The sequence below is a fragment of the Lolium perenne genome, chromosome 5 (genome assembly GCF_019359855.2).
Source record: "Lolium perenne isolate Kyuss_39 chromosome 5, Kyuss_2.0, whole genome shotgun sequence".
NCBI classification, from domain to species: Eukaryota; Viridiplantae; Streptophyta; class Magnoliopsida; order Poales; family Poaceae; genus Lolium; species Lolium perenne.
In genome coordinates this window covers 57,902,027-57,921,150 of record NC_067248.2, presented here as the reverse complement: position 1 = coordinate 57,921,150, position 19,124 = coordinate 57,902,027, and the positions used below count along the sequence as shown (strand labels likewise).

General features: G+C 45.7%; 1 protein-coding gene across 1 annotated transcript; it reads right to left on the bottom strand.

The window, feature by feature from the left end:
• Positions 1 to 13,160: 13,160 nt before the first annotated feature.
• LOC127303352 (intermediate cleaving peptidase 55, mitochondrial) lies at positions 13,161 to 18,704 on the bottom strand. Its single transcript, XM_051334094.2, has 13 exons — positions 18,571 to 18,704; positions 17,564 to 17,674; positions 16,481 to 16,744; positions 16,307 to 16,399; positions 15,721 to 15,927; positions 14,970 to 15,073; positions 14,699 to 14,765; positions 14,515 to 14,622; positions 14,328 to 14,420; positions 14,129 to 14,219; positions 13,952 to 14,022; positions 13,635 to 13,763; positions 13,161 to 13,544 (listed from the first exon to the last, which is right to left on the bottom strand). The coding sequence occupies exons 1-13, from the start codon at positions 18,616 to 18,618 to the stop codon at positions 13,428 to 13,430; spliced, it is 1,503 nt and encodes a 500-aa protein (XP_051190054.2). The 5' UTR covers positions 18,619 to 18,704; the 3' UTR covers positions 13,161 to 13,427.
• Positions 18,705 to 19,124: the final 420 nt, after the last annotated feature.

Genomic DNA, 19,124 nt, shown 5'->3' with positions numbered 1-19,124 from the left:
TCACTCAAAAGACATATTTCTAATAGCACCACGGGTGGTGCAGTGTGTGATCGAATCTCACCTCCTCCTCCTTAGTGTTCTACTTCCTCAAAATTTCAATTAGGCTTCCTCGGTGGATATGATCCCTCCACCCAAAAATCATATTTTTAATTGTTAAAAAAATTCAACAACAAAAATTTACATGCACATCTCGAAAATCTATTTGCGTTCGTATAGTTTCTTGAAAACTAATATTTTTGTGGTCGATGTAAAAAAGACAAAACATGTCTAAAAAAGCCTTATTTTTGGCCCCAAAATTCATCTTTTTTACACAAACCAAATGACAAGTTGTTTTTAAAGGAAACACTTCGTGCGCACGCAACATGTGAAGATGTACTCGTAATTTTTTTTGTTGATTTTTTTTTGAAATTTACAAATGTATAAAGATGTATTTCAAAATAAAGTAAACATATGTACCCAAGAGCCAAAACATCACTCCTGGTAATATTCCCTCCTAGAGACTCATTTATTTTTATAGTTACTCGAGCTATGTGAAATCTTGAGGAAAAAACGCCCCCGCTCTCCTCTCGTGTCGCCCGCTCGGGTGGCACCGGGGGCCATGATCCTTCCCCTCTCTCCCGCCTCAATCGGAGGACGTCGCCGGGCAAAGCCTGCGTTGCCGACAACGAGGGCGAAGTCTCTGTCCTGCGGTTCCTCGTTGTGAGGGCTATGGCCTAGGCGGAGGCGAAGGCGGTGGCTTTCAATGGCATGAAGGCGTGTGGCGGCGGTGCAGAGGGCATGCGTGGAGGCTGCATCGCATAGTGAGCTCATGTGGTCGTGGGCACGTGTGGCAGTATGGCCTGATATGGGCATGTGCAGGCTACAGCTTCGATTCATGACGACTCCTGGTGCTCGCTTCGGTGTGATGGGCGCGACAACTGTGGTGGTTGACCGGCATGGGGGCTCGTCCCCCAAGCCCATGCTTGCTGATGGGAAGGCCAGTACCGACGCCCTTCTTCTTCGAGGGTGAGACATGCGCTGCTTCTTGTCTATCTGGTGGTGGCTCAATCCGGCAGCAGCAACCCCGTCCCTCGTCCAGATTCAGCCGGCTCCGGCAACATTGGGGACACGGTGAAGGACCGAGGGTGCGAGCCTTGCTCGGCGTTTTCCGATGCGAACTATGGCGACGCCTGCAGGCGCCACTTCCTTCCAAGATGTGTCGTCTTGGTCCCAACCGTGCCAAGGCAAACCCTAGGTCGGGTTCACCGGACCAGGTAGTAGCGACACCACGGCGGCATTCTCTTCTTGAAGATGTTGTCTTGGCTATCAGCGGAGAGGTCGATGTGGCAATGGGCGATGTTTCGGGGCGGTGTGATGCGCCGCTGCCCATGGAGTGGGCTTCAGGGGCGCAATTTATGGCATGGTTGTTACATCACCCAGTTCCGCTCTTTCACTGAGCTTGGTTGGATTCCTCCTTTTACTCGCCATTTCTTAGGTTGCGTTGGTCCGAGTTACGTTGAAGTCGTTCTCGTTCTATGGTGGTATCTTAGTTGGAACGTGACATGTTCTGGTCTGATGTCTTTGTGCGCCATCTCCTCACCATCCTTGGAAGGAGGTTGGGCAAAGCAAGTTGCTATCGTCATGTCAATGGTTGATGGTGTGTTGTAAGCCTCTTCGCTGGTGCGGCGCCAGGAGCTGTAGCCTTTAGTGGCGACATATCGGCCGTCTTCGCGTTCGAAACATAATACGTTTTTCAGGGCGTATTTTAGAAAGAAAAAAAAGTTGTGAAACAAATGATACCCTTCATTGGTTTTCCTTTTTAGGAAGAAGAATTAGTTGTGAGCGTAGGGTGTGTGGAGTACTGGATCTCAAATTCTTGCCGTACGTGTATATAGCGTAGCAGCGTGAGGGAATTGAATTGACGTGGCCGTGGACAGGGATAAGTTGGTTACTGGTTAGGCAGCTCCGGTCATGAACGTCGGTCAGTACATAGTGTCCCGTCCACCGCGCACAAGACGTGCCGCGGTTTTGTGTACGACCTAGCATCGCCACTTATTCGTGATCCGTTCATTGGTGCCGCAGCACAATCTCTGTGGAGAACCTCCCATATCCAGTATACACGTGAGCGAGCCACACAGACGTACGTAGTCCAAGACGATGACCTATGCTGTTGCAATTGTAACGTTGGGCGTGCGACGTGCTCCGGCCATGTGTTTGTCTGTCTCTCTCTCTCTCTCTGACAGCTCCGGCCAGCGACGAGCTCCCAACGAACCCCGTTCATTCAATCTCGTCGGACCACTTTGCTCTCGGTGGATTGTTGGCGGCGGACTAGGTCTAGAGTTGCAAGGGATCGACGTGAATGAGCGAGGTGGATTTACGGTTCTAAATTTGTGCTGCGAGTGCGACGGCGTGGACATAAGCCAGTTCGCACTAGTCCGCGCGTGTATTTTTCCACTCGATTCTAATCTGCTCGTGAATACGTTGGCACAGGCACGTCGATCAGTTTGTGTTGGCCAGATTTTTTTCCCAAATATGTTCAGTGTAATTAAAACGGACACTTTCAGCATGTTTGCGTCGATCGATGTGCCCCTCAGGAAATTGAATTGACGTGGACGGCCGTGAACAGAGATTAGTTGGTTAGTAAGGCATGTCGCGGATGTGGGTGTCCCGTCCAAGCACAAGCCGTGTCGCGGTTCTGTGTACGACCTAGCATAAATCATCTTGACCATCGTCATCGATTCTTGATCGCACGGTCATGGCATTCGTGGGGCCATAAATAGAAATAGGAAGCCATGTGATAGTCGCTCCCGTACCGTACTGGCATGGAGATTGGAGAGGAAGTCCCGTCACGGTTGCAAGGCCTAAGAGCATCTCTAGTGGTTCCTCTAAATGAGGTCCTCTATATCTCCATATAGATGGCCATCTATAAAGATTCCTTTTTAGATCTCAGTTTTTCAGTGGTTCCTCTATATCTAGGACATCTAAATTCTCTCTCATATAGTTTAGTAATATTTCAAATGACTATATTTCCAACGGCTATATTTCCAACGGCTATATTTCCAGGTCCATATATACCCCCCCCCCCCCTCCCACCTCTCATCCAACACTCCTCGCTTTGCCTTCTCTCATCTCTCTTTTGAATTCCTCTGTCCAACACAGAAAAATGATGAATGGAGAATTTTCCTCGTTGGATATGCTCATGAATTCGTCGGTCGTCTTCATCTGATGATGACGAACTCATTCTTGCAGCATTTGGAGAGCGCGAGGAGGAAGAGAAGAGGAACGCTCGACGTCATGGCGGTTCCAAGCAATTTAGTCTACAACAAAATTCATTCAATAATTTAGTCTACAACAACAGCCTCCAAAGCCAACAATATTTATGCAAACAGCAATTTCTAAAGGAAATAGCACAGACGCTATTAGCAAAACATATTTCAGTACAGGCAATTCAATCATGTGTGTTTATCCAAAAAATTTGGTACAGAAACTAGTACATACTATAGAACTAGCAGACCATATTTTGGTACAGAGAATGGTACAGACCATATTTTGGTACAGAGAATGGTACAGACCATATTTTGGTACAGACAAAAACCAGAAACACTGGCCCCGTCCAAACGCGCGAATGGACGAGGGAGACCGCGTCCGCAGCGCCGCCGCCCCGCCCAGCGCCGCCGCCCGCGCGCCGCCGCTTGCCCGCCCGCCCCAACCCTCCCTCGATTTCGGCGAGCCGGCTCGATTTCAACCGCCGCCGCCGCCGCCAGCGCCGCCGCCCAGCGCCCCAACCCTCCCTCGATTTCGACCGCCCCGGCCAGCGCTGCCGCCAGCGCCGCCGCCCAGAGCCCCCGCCCAACGCCACCGCTCAATCTCGCTAATTCCTCGGGAAAAAAGTCGTACCTGGCCGGCGGAGTGGAGCGACGGGGACGGCGATTTTGCGGGAGACGCTCCCGCCTCCTTTTCTGCTCTCCAGATGCGCGCGGGAAGAAGAGCGCGGGCAGCAACTTTGCTTTCGATGGTCGTGGCTTCGTTCTCTATATTTGGAGGATGGAGCGAGGATATGGCAGCCCTTCTAAATTTAGAGGATGGGATATAGAGACCACTGGGAACGTTTTTTAGCCTCACGGCCTTCTAAATATGTTTGGATGGACCTTTAGAGGAATCACTAGGGATGCTCTAACGCTCGGCGATCTTTCTTTGGCACACAGACACAGCTCCCTCCAACGACGAGCCGTCAACTACTAGCCCCGTGCATTCAATCTCGTCGTCAGACCGCTTCGCCTGCCTGCCTGCCGGAGATTGCCATTGTCCGGTCGCACCACGGTCAAAGCGCGCGCGGAGATGGCCGCCGTCCGCCGCCCATCCGACGGGGCCACGGCGTGGGCAAGCGACTGCTCCGCCGAGGGATGCCCTGTCGCGGTGCGGCGGATGCGCAGGCGATTCAATACCAGCTGCTAGACGCGCACTACTCCTAGCTAGTAGTTGCGTGTATATCTCTGACCCTAATTGAAGTCCGGAGCTGGTAGCACGTAACTGGAGGTGTGCACAGATGACGCGTACGTAACGCGCGGGCCCGCTGCGCAGCTTGGTTATTACACCGTCCGACACGAGCCGGTGTTGACATGTAGAGAGAGCGTGTACGGCCTCGCACGCATTGCGTCCATCCCTTGCAAACCTCAATTTTCTTCTTTTCGGCAAAAAACAAGTGCATATAGTCTCCAGCCTTCACCTTTCTTCTCTCTCTAACAGAGCCCGAAAATTCCACCGGAACTAAAAATTTTCGACGGATTTACTAGTTCGGGCTGAAAGTGGCACAGATCAGCGCCGAATCGGTGGGCCGGCCCGAATAGGAAGTTCGGGGGCCCGAGAAACTGGACCGTCGACCCGTATATATACAGGCCGCGGAGGGAAGTTGTGTTCCAAAACCCTACTCCCTCCGCCGCCCCCGCCGCCGTGCGCACAGTTGGACTTCCGGCGAGCAATCGCGGAGCAACCGTGACCGCATGGCCGGGGCGAACATCGGAGGCACGGGACGCGGGCGGATTGGCGGGAGCAACTCGCCGCCGCCCCCCCCCCCCCCCCCCCCCCGTCCCCCCCGTCTTCCAGTCGGAGGCCGAGCGGCGCAAATGGAACCGCAGCGAAGGCGCTCGGAAGTGGAGCGCGCGGCGCTCGACCAACTGGGGTCTGACGCCGCAGGGAAGCTCGCACGCTATGCAAATAGCGGCGAGGGGTCGTCGTCGGCCGGGTCCGGCCGTGCGCTGTGGCGGCCCGCCTCCGACAGCAGCGACGAGGAGGAGGTGCCGGAGGAGGAGGTGCCGGTGCGCGCTGATACGTCTCCAACGTATCGATAATTTCTTATGTTCCATGCTACTTTATTGATGATATCTACATGTTTTATACACATTATATGTCGTATTTACGCATTTTCTGGAACTAACCTATTAACAAGATGCCGAAGTGCCAGTTCCTGTTTTCTGCTGTTTTTGGTTTCAGAAATCCTAGTAACGAAATATTCTCGGAATTGGACGAAATCAACGCCCAGGTTCCTATTTTGCCCGGAAGCATCCAGAACACCCGAGAGCCGCCAGAGGGGGGCCCTGTGGGCCCCAGATGATAGGGTGGCGCGGCCAGGGCTGGGCCCGCGCCACCCTATGGTGTGGTCGCCCCTTCGCCCCTCCGACGCTGCCCTTTCGCCTATATAAAGCCCCTGCATCGAAAACCCTTGAGGAGAAAGCCACGGTACGCGAAACCTTCCAGAGCCGCCGCCATCGCGAAGCCAAGATCTGGGGGACAGGAGTCTCTGTTCCGGCACCCTGCCGGAGCGGGGAAGTGCCCCCGGAAGGCTTCTCCATCGACACCGCTGCCATCTCCACCGCCATCTTCATCACCGCTGCTGCTCCCATGAGGAGGGAGTAGTTCTCCATTGAGGCTCGGGGCAGTACCGGTAGCTATGTGGTTCATCTCTCTCCTATGTAATTCAATACAATGATCTCATGAGCTGCTTTACATGATTGAGATTCATATGAGTTTTGTATCACTATTCATCTATGTGCTACTCTAGTGATGTTATTAAAGTACTCTATTCCTCCTCCACGTGTGTAATGGTGACAGTGTGTGCACCGTGTGAGTACTTGGCGTAGGCTATGATTATGATCTCTTGTAGATTATGAAGTTAATTATTGCTATGATGGTATTGATGTGTATTATTCCTCCTACATAAGCATGAAGGTGACAGTGTGCATGCTATGTTAGTACTTGGTTTAGTCGTATTGATCTTTCTTGCACTCTAAGGTTATTTAAAATATGAACATTAATTGTGGAGCTTGTTAACTCCGGCATTGAGGGTTCGTGTAATCCTACGCAATGTGTTCATCATCCAACAAGAGTGTAGAGTATGCATTTATCTATTCTGTTATGTGATCAATGTTGAGAGTGTCCACTAGTGAAAGTCTAATCCCTAGGCCTTGTTCCTAAATACTGCTGAGTTACTACTGCTTGTTTACTGTTTTACTGTGTTACTACTGCTGCAATACTACCACCATCAACTACACGCCAGCAAGTTATTTTCTGGCACCGTTGCTACTGCTCATATATATTCATACCACCTGTATTTCACTATCTCTTCGCCGAACTAGTGCACCTATTTGGTGTGTTGGGGACACAAGAGACTTCTTGCTTTGTGGTTGTAGGGTTGCATGAGAGGGATATCTTTGACCTCTTCCTCCCTGAGTTCGATAAACCTTGGGTGATCCACTTAAGGGAAAACTTGCTGCTGTTCTACAAACCTCTGCACTTGGAGGCCCAACACTGTCTACAGGAAAGGAGGGGGAACGTAGACATCACGCACCCTCCAGCTGCAGTCCGGGGACTTCGTCCTCAACGACGACGAGGAGGCAACGGCGGTGCAGCAGGTGTCCGTCATCTCCGCCGCCGAGGCGCGCGCGCGCTTCCGCCGCGAGGAAGCGGAAGCCGTCCGTGCCGTGCGGGAGTACGAGGCCACGCAGAAGGAGGCCGCCGTCCGCCGCGTGAAGCAGGAGGTCGTCGACCTCGACTCCGAGTAAGCCGCCGACGGCATAGTCTGCCGCGACGCGTATAGTAGCTCGCCGCCGGCAAAAATTTGTTAGTTTTGGAGGTGGTCGCCAACGACCACCTCAAATGCGATGTACCTATCGATCGTAGCACCAAAACTATGATAAATATGTTTGAATTTCAGTTCTACTGCGTGTTTGCGATGATCAATTTGTCGGCAATTTTTGAAATCGACGTTTTTTGGTTCGGAATACGGGTGCTGTTGCTAAAAATCGCTCGCTTTTTGTTTTTCGGGAGACTGAACTCAGTTTTTTCGGATCGGCAGAATAAGGGCTCTGTTAGAGATGCTCTTAGTACTCTAATTTTACCTTCTCCTCCGCTCCTTTCATTCCTCACCAAAATTACTCCGCATTCTTGTGCCAACCGGGACGGGGCGGGAGAGGTGGCACTCGACTGCTGCAAATTGCTTCCTCCCTCACCCGACTTTTCTAGGTAGATTGTTTTCTGTTTGGGCTCGATTTTATGGGACGGGTTGTTCCACATTTAGGCCACTTGTCTTGTGGCCTTTAAGACTGCTCATAGTGGAAGTAACATAGCTAGTAACATCACACATTTCAAGGTATTTTGGTGATATGACATGCTAATAAATGAAGAAAAAGAGTGAGGTGGTAACTAGCTATGTTACCATAACATCACACACCTCAAGGCAAGATGAGTCTACAACATAATAAATAATACAATACATGACACCACATTCTGATGTGGCGCACCAATTAATGAGGTGAGAGATTGGTGTGGTATCGTACGTAGTAATATGATACCGTATTATATCACGTAAAACTAGAGAACTTAATGACAAATATATCTGGTATGAAGGTAGTAACCTAGACTAGTAACATGACATATGTTACTAGTCTAAGTTACTCCCCACTATGACCAGTCTAAACACCTCTAAGTTAAAATAAGCGTCTACAGCCATCCCCATGTCGTTGTCTCTCTCTTCTCTCACGCTAGTTAAAAACTCAATACTTACTCCCGCCCTAATCTAAGGTTAAGACGCAGGTACGAAACAATACCTGATGTCATTAAATTGCCCCTCCCTCTGGTTTCCCCTCGTCTCCATGAGCAACAGGAATCTCACCCTTCTCCCCCACCCTGCACTTCTACACCGCATGCGGAAAAACACAACCACAAGGTGGCACCAGGTCACTCGCCGCCGTCCCCCGCTTCGATGTTGCGCTTAGACTAGTCATAGTGGGAGTAACTTCACTAGTAACTAAGTGTCTAACTCAGCAAATTTGCTTATGTGGCAGTGAATTAATGAGGAGAGAGGAGAATAGAGTAACATACTCCCTCCTGCCCAAAATATGTTGCATATAAGTTTTGGTCAAAGTCAAACTTCGTAAAGTTTAATTATCTATATTGATAAAAATATAAACATATACAACAAAGTAATAATATTTTTAGAATTGTTATGAAATATATTTTCATATTATATGCATTTGACATGGTAGATCTTTGTATTATTATCTACATTCTTGGTCAAAATTTGCACAGTTTGACTTGCACAGAAAATTATGCACAACATAAAATGGGCAGGAGGGAGTAGCTAGTTACTGTAACATCACACTTCCCAAGATACAATGAGTTTACAAGCTAATTAACGAAAACAACTATGATACTATTTTGATGTTACTAACCACTATGAAGATAGTAACATAGAGTACTTTCCACTAGGACTAGTCTTATTGTCGACTCCCGACAACCAGCCTCCTCGTTGGCGCCGTTCCCGTGGCTTGTGAAACTCCCGGGAACACCATGCCCATGCTCACGTAAAGTTTTACGAAAAGAGTGAACAATGTGAAAAAAGTCTTAAAAAGTCGAGTGTAGACATCGATATTATATGTGCGCACGTGAAAAAAAAACATCAATGTTTGTGCTCTGTGTAAACAAGCAAAAAAACAATGTCTCGTGCAAACATTTACTTCAGCATCCAATTTTGTCTTTATGCATATGCCATACAAAAAGTTGGATTTTCGTAAAAGGACTTGGTGCACATATAGAACGTGAAGATGCCCATGCGACATATTTTTTGCAAGTTTTTAACATTCCAAAATGCGTTTAAAATACATTTAATATAAAGTTAGTATATCCACCCAAAGGCAAAACGCTGCTCCCCATATTCATCCCATATATAGATAGGTTTTGTTTTTTCTGATCATTTTGGAACTCTGATAACTGTTTCTTCACTTTCCTTGTCAGTATACGAATTTATTCTGAGTGTATGTAAATGGAACGTGGTCTGGTTAATCATATATGTGGTCTGCTATTTCTCATCGATAGGTAAAGTTTACAACTGCTTAAGGTACGTAGTTTGATCATTTTAATTCCCCCCGCTTAGAAAATAATCCATATCTTTATGCTCCTACTAAAGAAGCTAATCCTCCAGTGGAATCACCTCTTCTAACATGAATATTCAGATTTCCCATTCCAGTGCCAATGCTTAAGCATTTATGCTTTTCTCCTGACATCTTTATTCTCTTACGTTTTTACCAATATGAATCATTTCAAATCACTCATAATACTGACCGCTCTTCTCCAGGGCATTTTATCTCTGAGCTTCCAAATCTCTGCGGAGAAAGATCGATTGGTTGAGGAACATAATGAAAGTATGGGCACATATTTTGATTGTTTTGTAGAATATTGCGTACTAAATGATCTTACTTATTTGCTACGGTACTGTTTGCTACGGTATTCCCAAGGCTCGAACCCAGGTGGGCAGCATACCCTTCCCCATGCATGGTTTGCCACTAGACCGACGATGTGTTCTCTTTGCAGCACCAATATCATCTTGTGCTCACTCAACTTACTCGGTTTCCTTTTCCATTTGATGACCAGAGATAAGAAAGTTGCAGGAAGACCCTCGTAGGAATTCTTTGGAAATACGTGCAGATAATCAAAGATTACAGAAGGAACTGGAGATCAGGAGAGAAGAAATCATATTGAGTCATGAGAAATTTGAAAAGTTGGCTTGAAAAAGTAATATAGACAGAGCAAAAAATCGAAACAGAGAAAGAAGAGGAGACTTTCCTTGTCTTGTCTAATGCAATTTGATGTTCCAAAGCCTATTAAGAAGAAAGAATGATAAAAGCTTCCTTCTGGTGTATCTTAATGGACTGAATTTTAACTAATGTATGCTGTTCAATATTCTTACAGAATGCAAACAAGAACATTCTTCTTGGCTCAAGCATAAGAAGGCGGATGAGGAGCTCAAGCAGCTTCTCAAGAAACATGAGATACTGCTTCAATAATCATTTTATGCCTGACACATAATAAAAAGGCATTGTTTATTAGGCCTCATGGAAATAGAAATGGAATCATCAGTTTTGTATCCAGTGGTAGCAGTACTGTTGGGAACCATCCATTGGATAATTAAAATGCTGGTTGTACCATTAGTCGCTACTCCATTCCCGTTCCAAATTATAAGATATTTTGGACATTTCAATATACACTACATATGGATTGAAATAGGTGAATATACATACTAAAATGTGTTGGACCATTCGGAATGGACCGATGCATATCAAACCTCAGATTATCTTAACGCTATTAATAGCACCAATTGGGAGTATATTCAATTCAAATTAATTAGTAATTTAGAACCATGCACTGATGCACATCCCTTTGTTTTAATCAACCTGTGGGCTATATATGAAGCTGGAGGCCTGATTAATAGGATAGAAAAAATATAAGATAGCACAAAATTGTAGGATTGCAATGTCACCCCTGCTTCAACAATCTTATAGGAATTCATATGAATCAAATCTTGTTTGATTCCACTAGAGAAAAAGCAAAGGATTCTCAGTGGATGTTAGATTTCCTATCAAATCTAGTGCGAATAATTCCTTAGAATTTCTTATGGAAATCATTTCTACAAATCGAACAACCCACGATTGGAAAATTTCCTATAGAATTTTACTGCTCTCTCCATCCCACTAAAAGTGTCTTAACTTTGTTACTAAAATTTAGATAGACACTTTTGGTGGGTCAGAGGGAGTATTAGTTTTCTATCCAAATCATTTGAATCAAATTGGCCCTGCAACTTTGGGGCATGGTATGTATTATGTGTATCGTTTGGTAGTATGTTTTTAGCATTTTTTTCGTAACTTCCGAATATACATACTCTTGCAAGTTGCAATCAAGTGCATCTCAAGGACGACGAGATGGGCGTTCAAACTGTAGCCGATTCAAGTCGACACCAGATTGGTTGGTGGAGGATCCGAAATGCGGAACAGTGGAGAAAAACTTCAATCTCTAGGGTTCAGACGCGCTTTCTCTGCGCGCGATTTTAAAGCCGGCCGGCCGGGCGGAGTGCCGGCACCACCAGGACGAAGGACGCCAGCGGATCAGGCTTCCATCCATCTGTGTTCTGTGATCTGCCCATGAATTCATTCATCACCCATAGCGCGCATTCATGGCTGCCACGCCAACCGATGTCCTGCTATGCTGCATCCGTTCTATTCTTACCGCATATAGTAGGTGAGATCGTAGGGTTTACCTCCAAAAACCAGATTCATCAACGATAGTGAAAAAACCGAATCTTTTGGCACCATACCTACGGAGTATCTCAAAACAATTCCAGCTCAAAATATGATCTACAGTTAGAGAAACAAAAAAAATACTTCCTACATCTCTAGAAAAGTTGCTTAACTTTATTTTTACACACAGACTTATATAGACACATTTTAGTTACAGATACATCCGTATCTAGAAAAGGTTGAGTAGCTTTTTTTGAGATGGAGGAAGTAATTTTGACTATGAATTGAGCCAGCTTTGGTGAATTATTTCACATTATTTATAGCCAAATACATTTCACAATTTTGTGAATTAGGGTTGTAAATGTAACATGTGTGTGTGTGTGTGTGTGTGTGTGTTTTTTAGTTTTTTTTTAGAATTGTAAGCTTATTTTGCATTTTCAGAACAATTGATCTTATAGTGCCTACTTAAGAGCAACTCTAATAGAGACCGAAAACTCCATCTGAACAGTATTTTTCCGGTGAGTTTACGGGTTAGGGCCGAAAATGGTACAAACGAGAGCCTAACCTCGCGGCCTGGCCCGTAAACTCAGTTCGGGGCTCGAGAAACGCGACGTGCGCCCCGAATTAAAACGGGACGCGGAGAGGAGTTCGGTTTCCAAACTCTACTCCCCTCCGCCGCGGCCGCCGCTTCGCCGTCTTCCTCCACCTCCTCCGACGAGAAATCTCCCCACCTCCAGCGCCTCATTCTCTCAATCGCGACCTCCCCATGGCCAGCCACGGAAGCTCCCGTTTTCCGCTTGGAGGCGGAGCGCCGAAAATGGAACCGGTCCGAGGGCTGCGCCTGCCGGTGGACGAACTGGGGGCTCACACCCCCGGGGAAGCTCGCCCGCTACGCAAACGGCAACGAGGGCTCCTCCGGCGGGTTGTGCCGCCCCTCTCTCCCGCCGGTGTACGAGGCGGCGCGTCGAGAGGCACGCGTCCGCCGCGTGAAGCTCGAGATCGTCGAGCTCGACTCGGAGTATGCCGCGCGCCGCCGTCTGTTGCATCGCCTTCCTCCGCCACCCCCTCCGCCTCCACGCGTAGAGGCCCCATGGGCCGAATTTTGGTGTAATTAGGTCGCACGGTGGAGGATTTTAAGTTAATTTTATGTTTGTAGTACAAATTATGTAAGTATGATGCTCAATCAGAGCAGCAACAACTATCGTCCTTTAATATGTGTTTATCGCCGAATTCTCCCGCGAAAATTTAGTTTCGTTTTTTCAGTTTGTATTTACGGTTTCTATTCTCGCAAGTGCCAAAATCAACCGAACAAGCCATTTCGGGAGACTGAACTCAATGTTTTCAGTTTAAGTGAGTTCAGTCTATGTAGAGATGCTCTAAATGAGGTTGTTCAGCTGGATAATACGTCATCGATTAATGCCAATAGGCGAGCAGACAAAAAAGGACCCTACCTTTCGGCTAACCGCGCGCGGCCGACGGCGATGGTTAACCGTGTAAAAGCCGAGACGCCAACCCCATCAGGAGATGGACTGATGATACTAATGGCGACGGCGCCTTTCCTGCTCCATTCTCCAATCCTTCAGCCCTAAGGCTCCGTCCGAGACGCGGCACAAACAATTCTCATGAAATGCCACTTCCGCATTCATTGTTGGACAAACAGTGAAGTGATCTTCAGCTACACTGCTACAGTTGTATCATTGTATGTACTGTATAAAAATGAGAATTACAAACCCAAACGATAAACAGGGTTTCCTTAAACCGGAGCCGAGTTCCGGTTTTCTGTACGGTTCCAGTTTCTACCTACAGCTTTGAAGGAAATGGACAAAAAAATATATCAATGGAATGTAACCAGCTGCAAGCATTGATATCTCTCGCCACTATCTATCAGCTGCAAGCAGCTCTCGGCTCAGGGGCTTCCGCAGTGGAACTACCACCACCCATGTCCATGTTCATCAGGGTGGTGAGGTGGGAGATCTCCTTGGGCACCGACGCCGTCAAGACCTGCAAGCAACCAGGGTGTCATCATCTTCAATTCCATCCACATGGTAACATTTATCCAGGCGGTACCGGATGAAATGATTATGGCGGTACCTCGTGGCCAGACTCGGTGATGAGGACATCATCCTCGATCCTTATTCCGATGCCCCGGTACCTGTCCGGGGCATTCTCGTTGAGTATCGGGACCGGGGGAATGTAGATCCCCGGCTCGATGGTTATTATCTGTGCACGTGCAGATCAAAGCTCAGTCAGTGTTACAACCTGGAATGTTGCGGAAGATGGATAATATAGCTGGTGGATTCGGGAGATGCGCTAAATTTCGAGCTTTCGTGTAAATTTTGGTTTACAGAGCACAGCTGGCTCTTGTATCTAGATGCAAGTAACAAGAGAACATCTGGAGATCTACTTACAACGCCTGGCTCCAACAGTCTGTCCTTGCTGAGGCTTGTGGAGTCATGAATATCCATTCCCAACGAATGACCTGGATGCCAGAGAGACAAATGCTTATTAAGTTGGTCCCAAGATCTAAATCTCTTGCATCAAAGACAACGGACAAATCTAATGAAGGGACAGATAGATTGTGTGACCTATCGCGGTTGGATTCAAATAATTGTATTGGATAGATTTGCCCTTCCCTATAACTCCAAGTTCTTGGAATCCGTTTATCAGCATCTTGACCTGTGCTTTGGAGATCAGAGACGTGGAAATTTTGACTTTTTTTTTTGCAAAATTTGAAGTTTGTATTTACAAACAAATATTGAATGAGAACAAATACTGGGGATTTACCGAATGACGGTGTATCTCCTCAATGCTTGCACCAGGTTTACAAAGCTTTATGCACTCCTTGTTTGTCTCCAGTATTAAGCTGTACAGTTCTTCCTGTGAAGGTGAGATAAAAATGGTACTCACAATTCCAAAAGTAAGTCTTTTTTTGTTGAATAAAAGTACACTGTATAAAACTAAAAGCATTTACCTGGGCAGCTGAAAATCTGCCACAGGGTGGCCATGTTCGTGTCAGGTCACTAAGGTAGCCATGGTACTCGCATCCAACATCCATGAGCAGAAGATCACCCGTTTTGATCTGTCAAACAGCTAAAATCAGCTATACAAGAAAAAAGTATCTGAGATGTACGACAAGAGCAAAAACGCTGTTGTACCTTCTTATCGTTTCTTGAGTAGTGTATAACACTGCCATTTGCTCCACCGCCAACTACAGGATGGAACCTACGATATGGCAACAGGGAGAAAAGATAAATAATCTCAGCATGACACCTTGCTTAATCAAAAAAGATCACTAGTTCCTCAACTTATGGACCTCAATTGATCCCTACAAACTTATTTCACTAGCTACACAGTCTGTACGTCAGATGCAATCTATATAGTACAGCAGATGGATAATAAGAATATACAGTGACAATAAATGCTTACGCCATTCTTTGGGCACCTCTCATTTTGCACTCATACTCAATTTTAGCTGCTAATTGGCTTTCCTCCCTGTGGGTCCTTGAGAGTAACATTGTCTGCAAAAGAGACTGGCTAGGCAGAGAGAATGTAATGTCAGTAAACAGAAAAGGAGAAGCATTGCACGCATGTCTTCAAGCCAACCGTTGTCACTTGTACAGTGTGCAACTTGCAAACTTAAGCCACTTGGTCTGGCCTTCTAATTGATTGCATTTGCCACTTGAGGTAGAATTCTAGATGTAATATATCAATAGTTTTAGTTTTAAGGGAATCTTGTTGTGACTTCGAAACAACTGGGCAATCTAAGTAGCGGGGCTAACTAAATAGGGCAGAAAAGTAGTTGAGGAGTGTTCACAATAACATTCTCAACATCAGTTATCCCATTGGTGGTCTCGAAAAAAGTTCACTCAATGTAAATAGTGTTCTGTCAAATCCTCTAGCAGCACATGGACCAGCATCAGCCACCACAATCAGATAATCCACCATAATATCGCCCTCAATCCAACCAGCAACTCCCCAGTAATTACTTCAAATGTACGTATCATTCGTCCACGGATTATAATTTAGACCAGTGCTTTTTACTGGAATATCATAAAAGAATTTAGCAAACTCTCCATCCAAAGCTGAACTGATAGTGCGTAAGAATGTGGTGCACTGCGTAAGATCTCAATATCTCCCAAGAACGTATCATGAAAACAACAGAAGTTCAACCAAATACCTGAGAAACAATAGATGCTGACTCTCTCATCAGCTTGATTTCTGATTTTGACTTGATCCACCGAAGTTCATCAGTGTACCGTGTAAGATCTTTTACTTTATTGTTGAGTGATGCCCTGCGGAAGGCATCAAAGTTCCTATAAGAAGATGTGGATGCCTTAGCATTGTGATACACCACTTTTGATTGCTCAATCATTTCAGGAAGGATCTACATTTTAATAAAAAAAATGTGTCAATTGAGAAGCATACAGTAATCAGCAACTAAGAAAGTACTCTCTCTGATCACAGAAAGGGCGTTGTCATGGAAATCGTTACATCCAAAATGCAACCTTGATCACTAATTTGCTAATGTCCAATACTAAAGCATTTTTTTAGTATAACATACAAATATATTTTTCATATGCTTAATCTCAATATCCATAGAGATACACTGATATCTAAGTTCAAGAGTTTGACTATGTGCATTTACAAAATGATAGTATATCTTGACTGGAGGAAGTAGTTGGGGCAGGTAGCAATTAGAAGGTAATAGTTAGTGCTCAGGATTGTTGAATCCAAATCATGCTAAAACAAAACCTGAAGGCTACCTTTTTCATCTCACTAAGTGGAAATGCTTTATCTGCCTTAAAGAAATCCACAGCTGCTTCAACTCCAGCAGTCTGACCTTCCCAAAGTACATCCTGGAAACAAGTCACACTCGTAAGAATGCTTTGGCTTAGTTAGGAAAGGTATGAGGTAACAGGCTAACAGGTCATCATTACCTGCTTATGTTTATCTGGCATGAACATACATAAACCAGTTTCCTTACTCAAAACTGCTACACCACCGGGTTGTGTACAACCTGTAATGTACAGGTAGTCACCATTCTGTCTGAACGAGTATGGCACTACATCAGTCATCATCTGCTGATCTGCAGATGCAATAATGGCCAAGCTTTTCTCTGGTAAAACATCCAGAAGCCTTTTTCTTCTAGATATGTACTCCTCGCTTGTGATGCCTGGAGTAATCTCCTCATCAGCTAATAACTGTTTAATCGTATAACAATATTTAAGAGGGAATGAAGAGAATCATTTTGACAACCAAAATAATAATTAAGTAAATGCATCGGAAATAGCACAGGGAATGTGAAGAAAATAAGCATGGGCCTGTTTGGGCTAATAATGATTCTGTAGACAGACCATGAAAGCTATAATCATAAGCTAAACTAATTAGTTTACTTGATAAACGCTCAGTAGTGTGGGACTTTGGTTAAATTCAGCTTACCATTTTAGATAATGGGGTAATTTCAGGTAAAAAGAGCCATAACCTTCCATGGTGTTGACAGACTTAATCTTGAAACGAATATGCTGTCTAGCCATGGGCCCATGGCTTGAGCTAGGAGCACCATGGCTACATAATGGTAATATCCTATTTAGAGTGCTTGAAAAATGATTATAATAGCGGATGTGTAAGAACTCAGACGCATTCATAAGATGAGCATTATCGTTTAATTCAAGGCAACAAGTATATGTACGAAGTTCGTTGCATGACCCAGGTATAGAAAAAGAATTACTAGCTACAACATCTGGATATGCGCCAGACAAACACTGAGCGAGTACTAACATGGACTAACTACCAAAGTAGAGAGACTACAATGCTGCAATGCCTGTAAAAAAAGCAGAAAGTGCAGCACCAATCCAGTAAGACTGTTTGGCCTTTCGATGGATTATGATGGTCCCGTTTTCAACCTGCTTTGCCTATTTTACAGTTTGTTCGACCAGCTTTCTCTGCTTTCATGGCTACTTTTCCACAGCAGATTAAAAATAAGTTCAGCAATCACAAAACAAGCCTGAAAAAAGATTTACCTCAGGATGAGATTTGGGTGTTGGTTGGCCAACGTCGATTATTCCGCCTGTAGTGTACGCTGCACGCCCAACTATACTTCTGTAAGAGATAGATAACAACCGAGACGCTGGCTGCATGCAAGATTCAAAGAATGTTGTGAATCAGAAGCCAACACTTGAAAGGTAAAAATAATAATAATGCTATAAAAGGACTACAGGAGGAAGGTTTGCTTAGATGCACTGGTGTTATGTTCATGCCACCAAATTGCTTGCGTGAATCGGAATTATTACTACTTGAAGAGATGTCATGAATTGCAAGAAGAATTCACGATTTCCCATCGGAAAGCAAAACCTATGTTTACTTGTTCAACGGCATGTCGGCACCTAGAGTTTAGGAAACCATAGTTTGGATAATTGCACTCTGTTTGTGCTGCCAAGATGTGCAAATCACAATTCACCCCAAAACCCGAATTAAAAGCAATGTCTTCAGAACCGTATGTCGGAAAAAACTGAAATGTTCACATGGCACAATGGATTCCCTTGGAAAGCATAGCTCAATCGAGCCAAGGCACTTATCTAGCAGTCATCTAGAAACTGAAGGGCAGGAACGAATTGAGCAACAAAAAAAAAATCCCCTCCTCTTGGAATCAGGAATACACTACTGGTTCCAAAGCTAGTCCATTCCAACTTTAAGCTACCCAAAATCCAATCTTCAACAAATCTTAACAGTCCAAGAGTACCCCATCAGCCCCGACAGATCGAACTAGTGATTAGACGCTCGCGACAAGCGGAAGGCCAGGAAGGCGAGCACACGACGCTAAACACTAGCGCGTACATACAGACGTTTAGCAAATTCCTGCGGAAGAGGAAACCGACGAGGGGATCCATTATCTCCGTCGAAGCTAGCACCGAGCTCAGAACGAATCGCCAAAGGAGCAGCAGCCACAGGAGAAAACCTAAGGGAAACCCGACGAGGAGAGCCTCTCGCCGGCGGCGATGGGGAAAATTAGTGGCTTCGATTAAAGTACCTCGCTTGCTCGCAGCGTTCTCCGCAAGAATCGCGCCGCCGTCGCCATGGCCTCCCTTAAACCCTGCCCTTCTCCTGATTCTTCTTCTCCCCTGAGGCTCTCTGAAGTCTGACCTGACCTGCCTGCTTTGCCCGGACCCGGAGACCCTAACCTGGGATTTGCAGTGATCCTGGCCGTCCAAAAGGTGTCTCAGTATCTGTCACTAATCACAAAGCGTTGTTCGATCCATGTTCAAACCGCTCTAGCTTTTTCAAGTCGTCGTCGTCAAGATGTCAAAATTGCAGTTTACAAAGTACCCCGTACTTACTTTGGTTGCAAAGGCAGCTTGCGGCGGTGACGAACGGTTAGGGTTAGAGTTCACGAGATGTATTTCAGCCGACAGTGTTTGTACATGATCCAGGTCGTTTGCTTCTGAAGGTCAGCAAACTATATTAGCACAGGGTATACATTTCACCTCTGCGCTATTTGCCTAAATATTTCAAATCAACGCCGAAAACCATCAAATCTGATCATTGAGATTCAAGTAAGTATAAAGGGACGGGAAGTCTGTGAAT

Excerpts from the sequence above, each read along its gene's own strand:
- LOC127303352 (XM_051334094.2), bottom strand. The coding sequence starts at position 18,618 with ATGGCGACGGCGGCGCGATTCTTGCGGAGAACGCTGCGAGCAAGCGAG. Across the intron at positions 15,074-15,720 it reads CAGCATCTATTGTTTCTCAG|TCTCTTTTGCAGACAATGTT; the intron begins GTATTTGGTTGA and ends CTGCCTAGCCAG. Across the intron at positions 13,764-13,951 it reads GACTGTTGGAGCCAGGCGTT|ATAATAACCATCGAGCCGGG; the intron begins GTAAGTAGATCT and ends GCACGTGCACAG.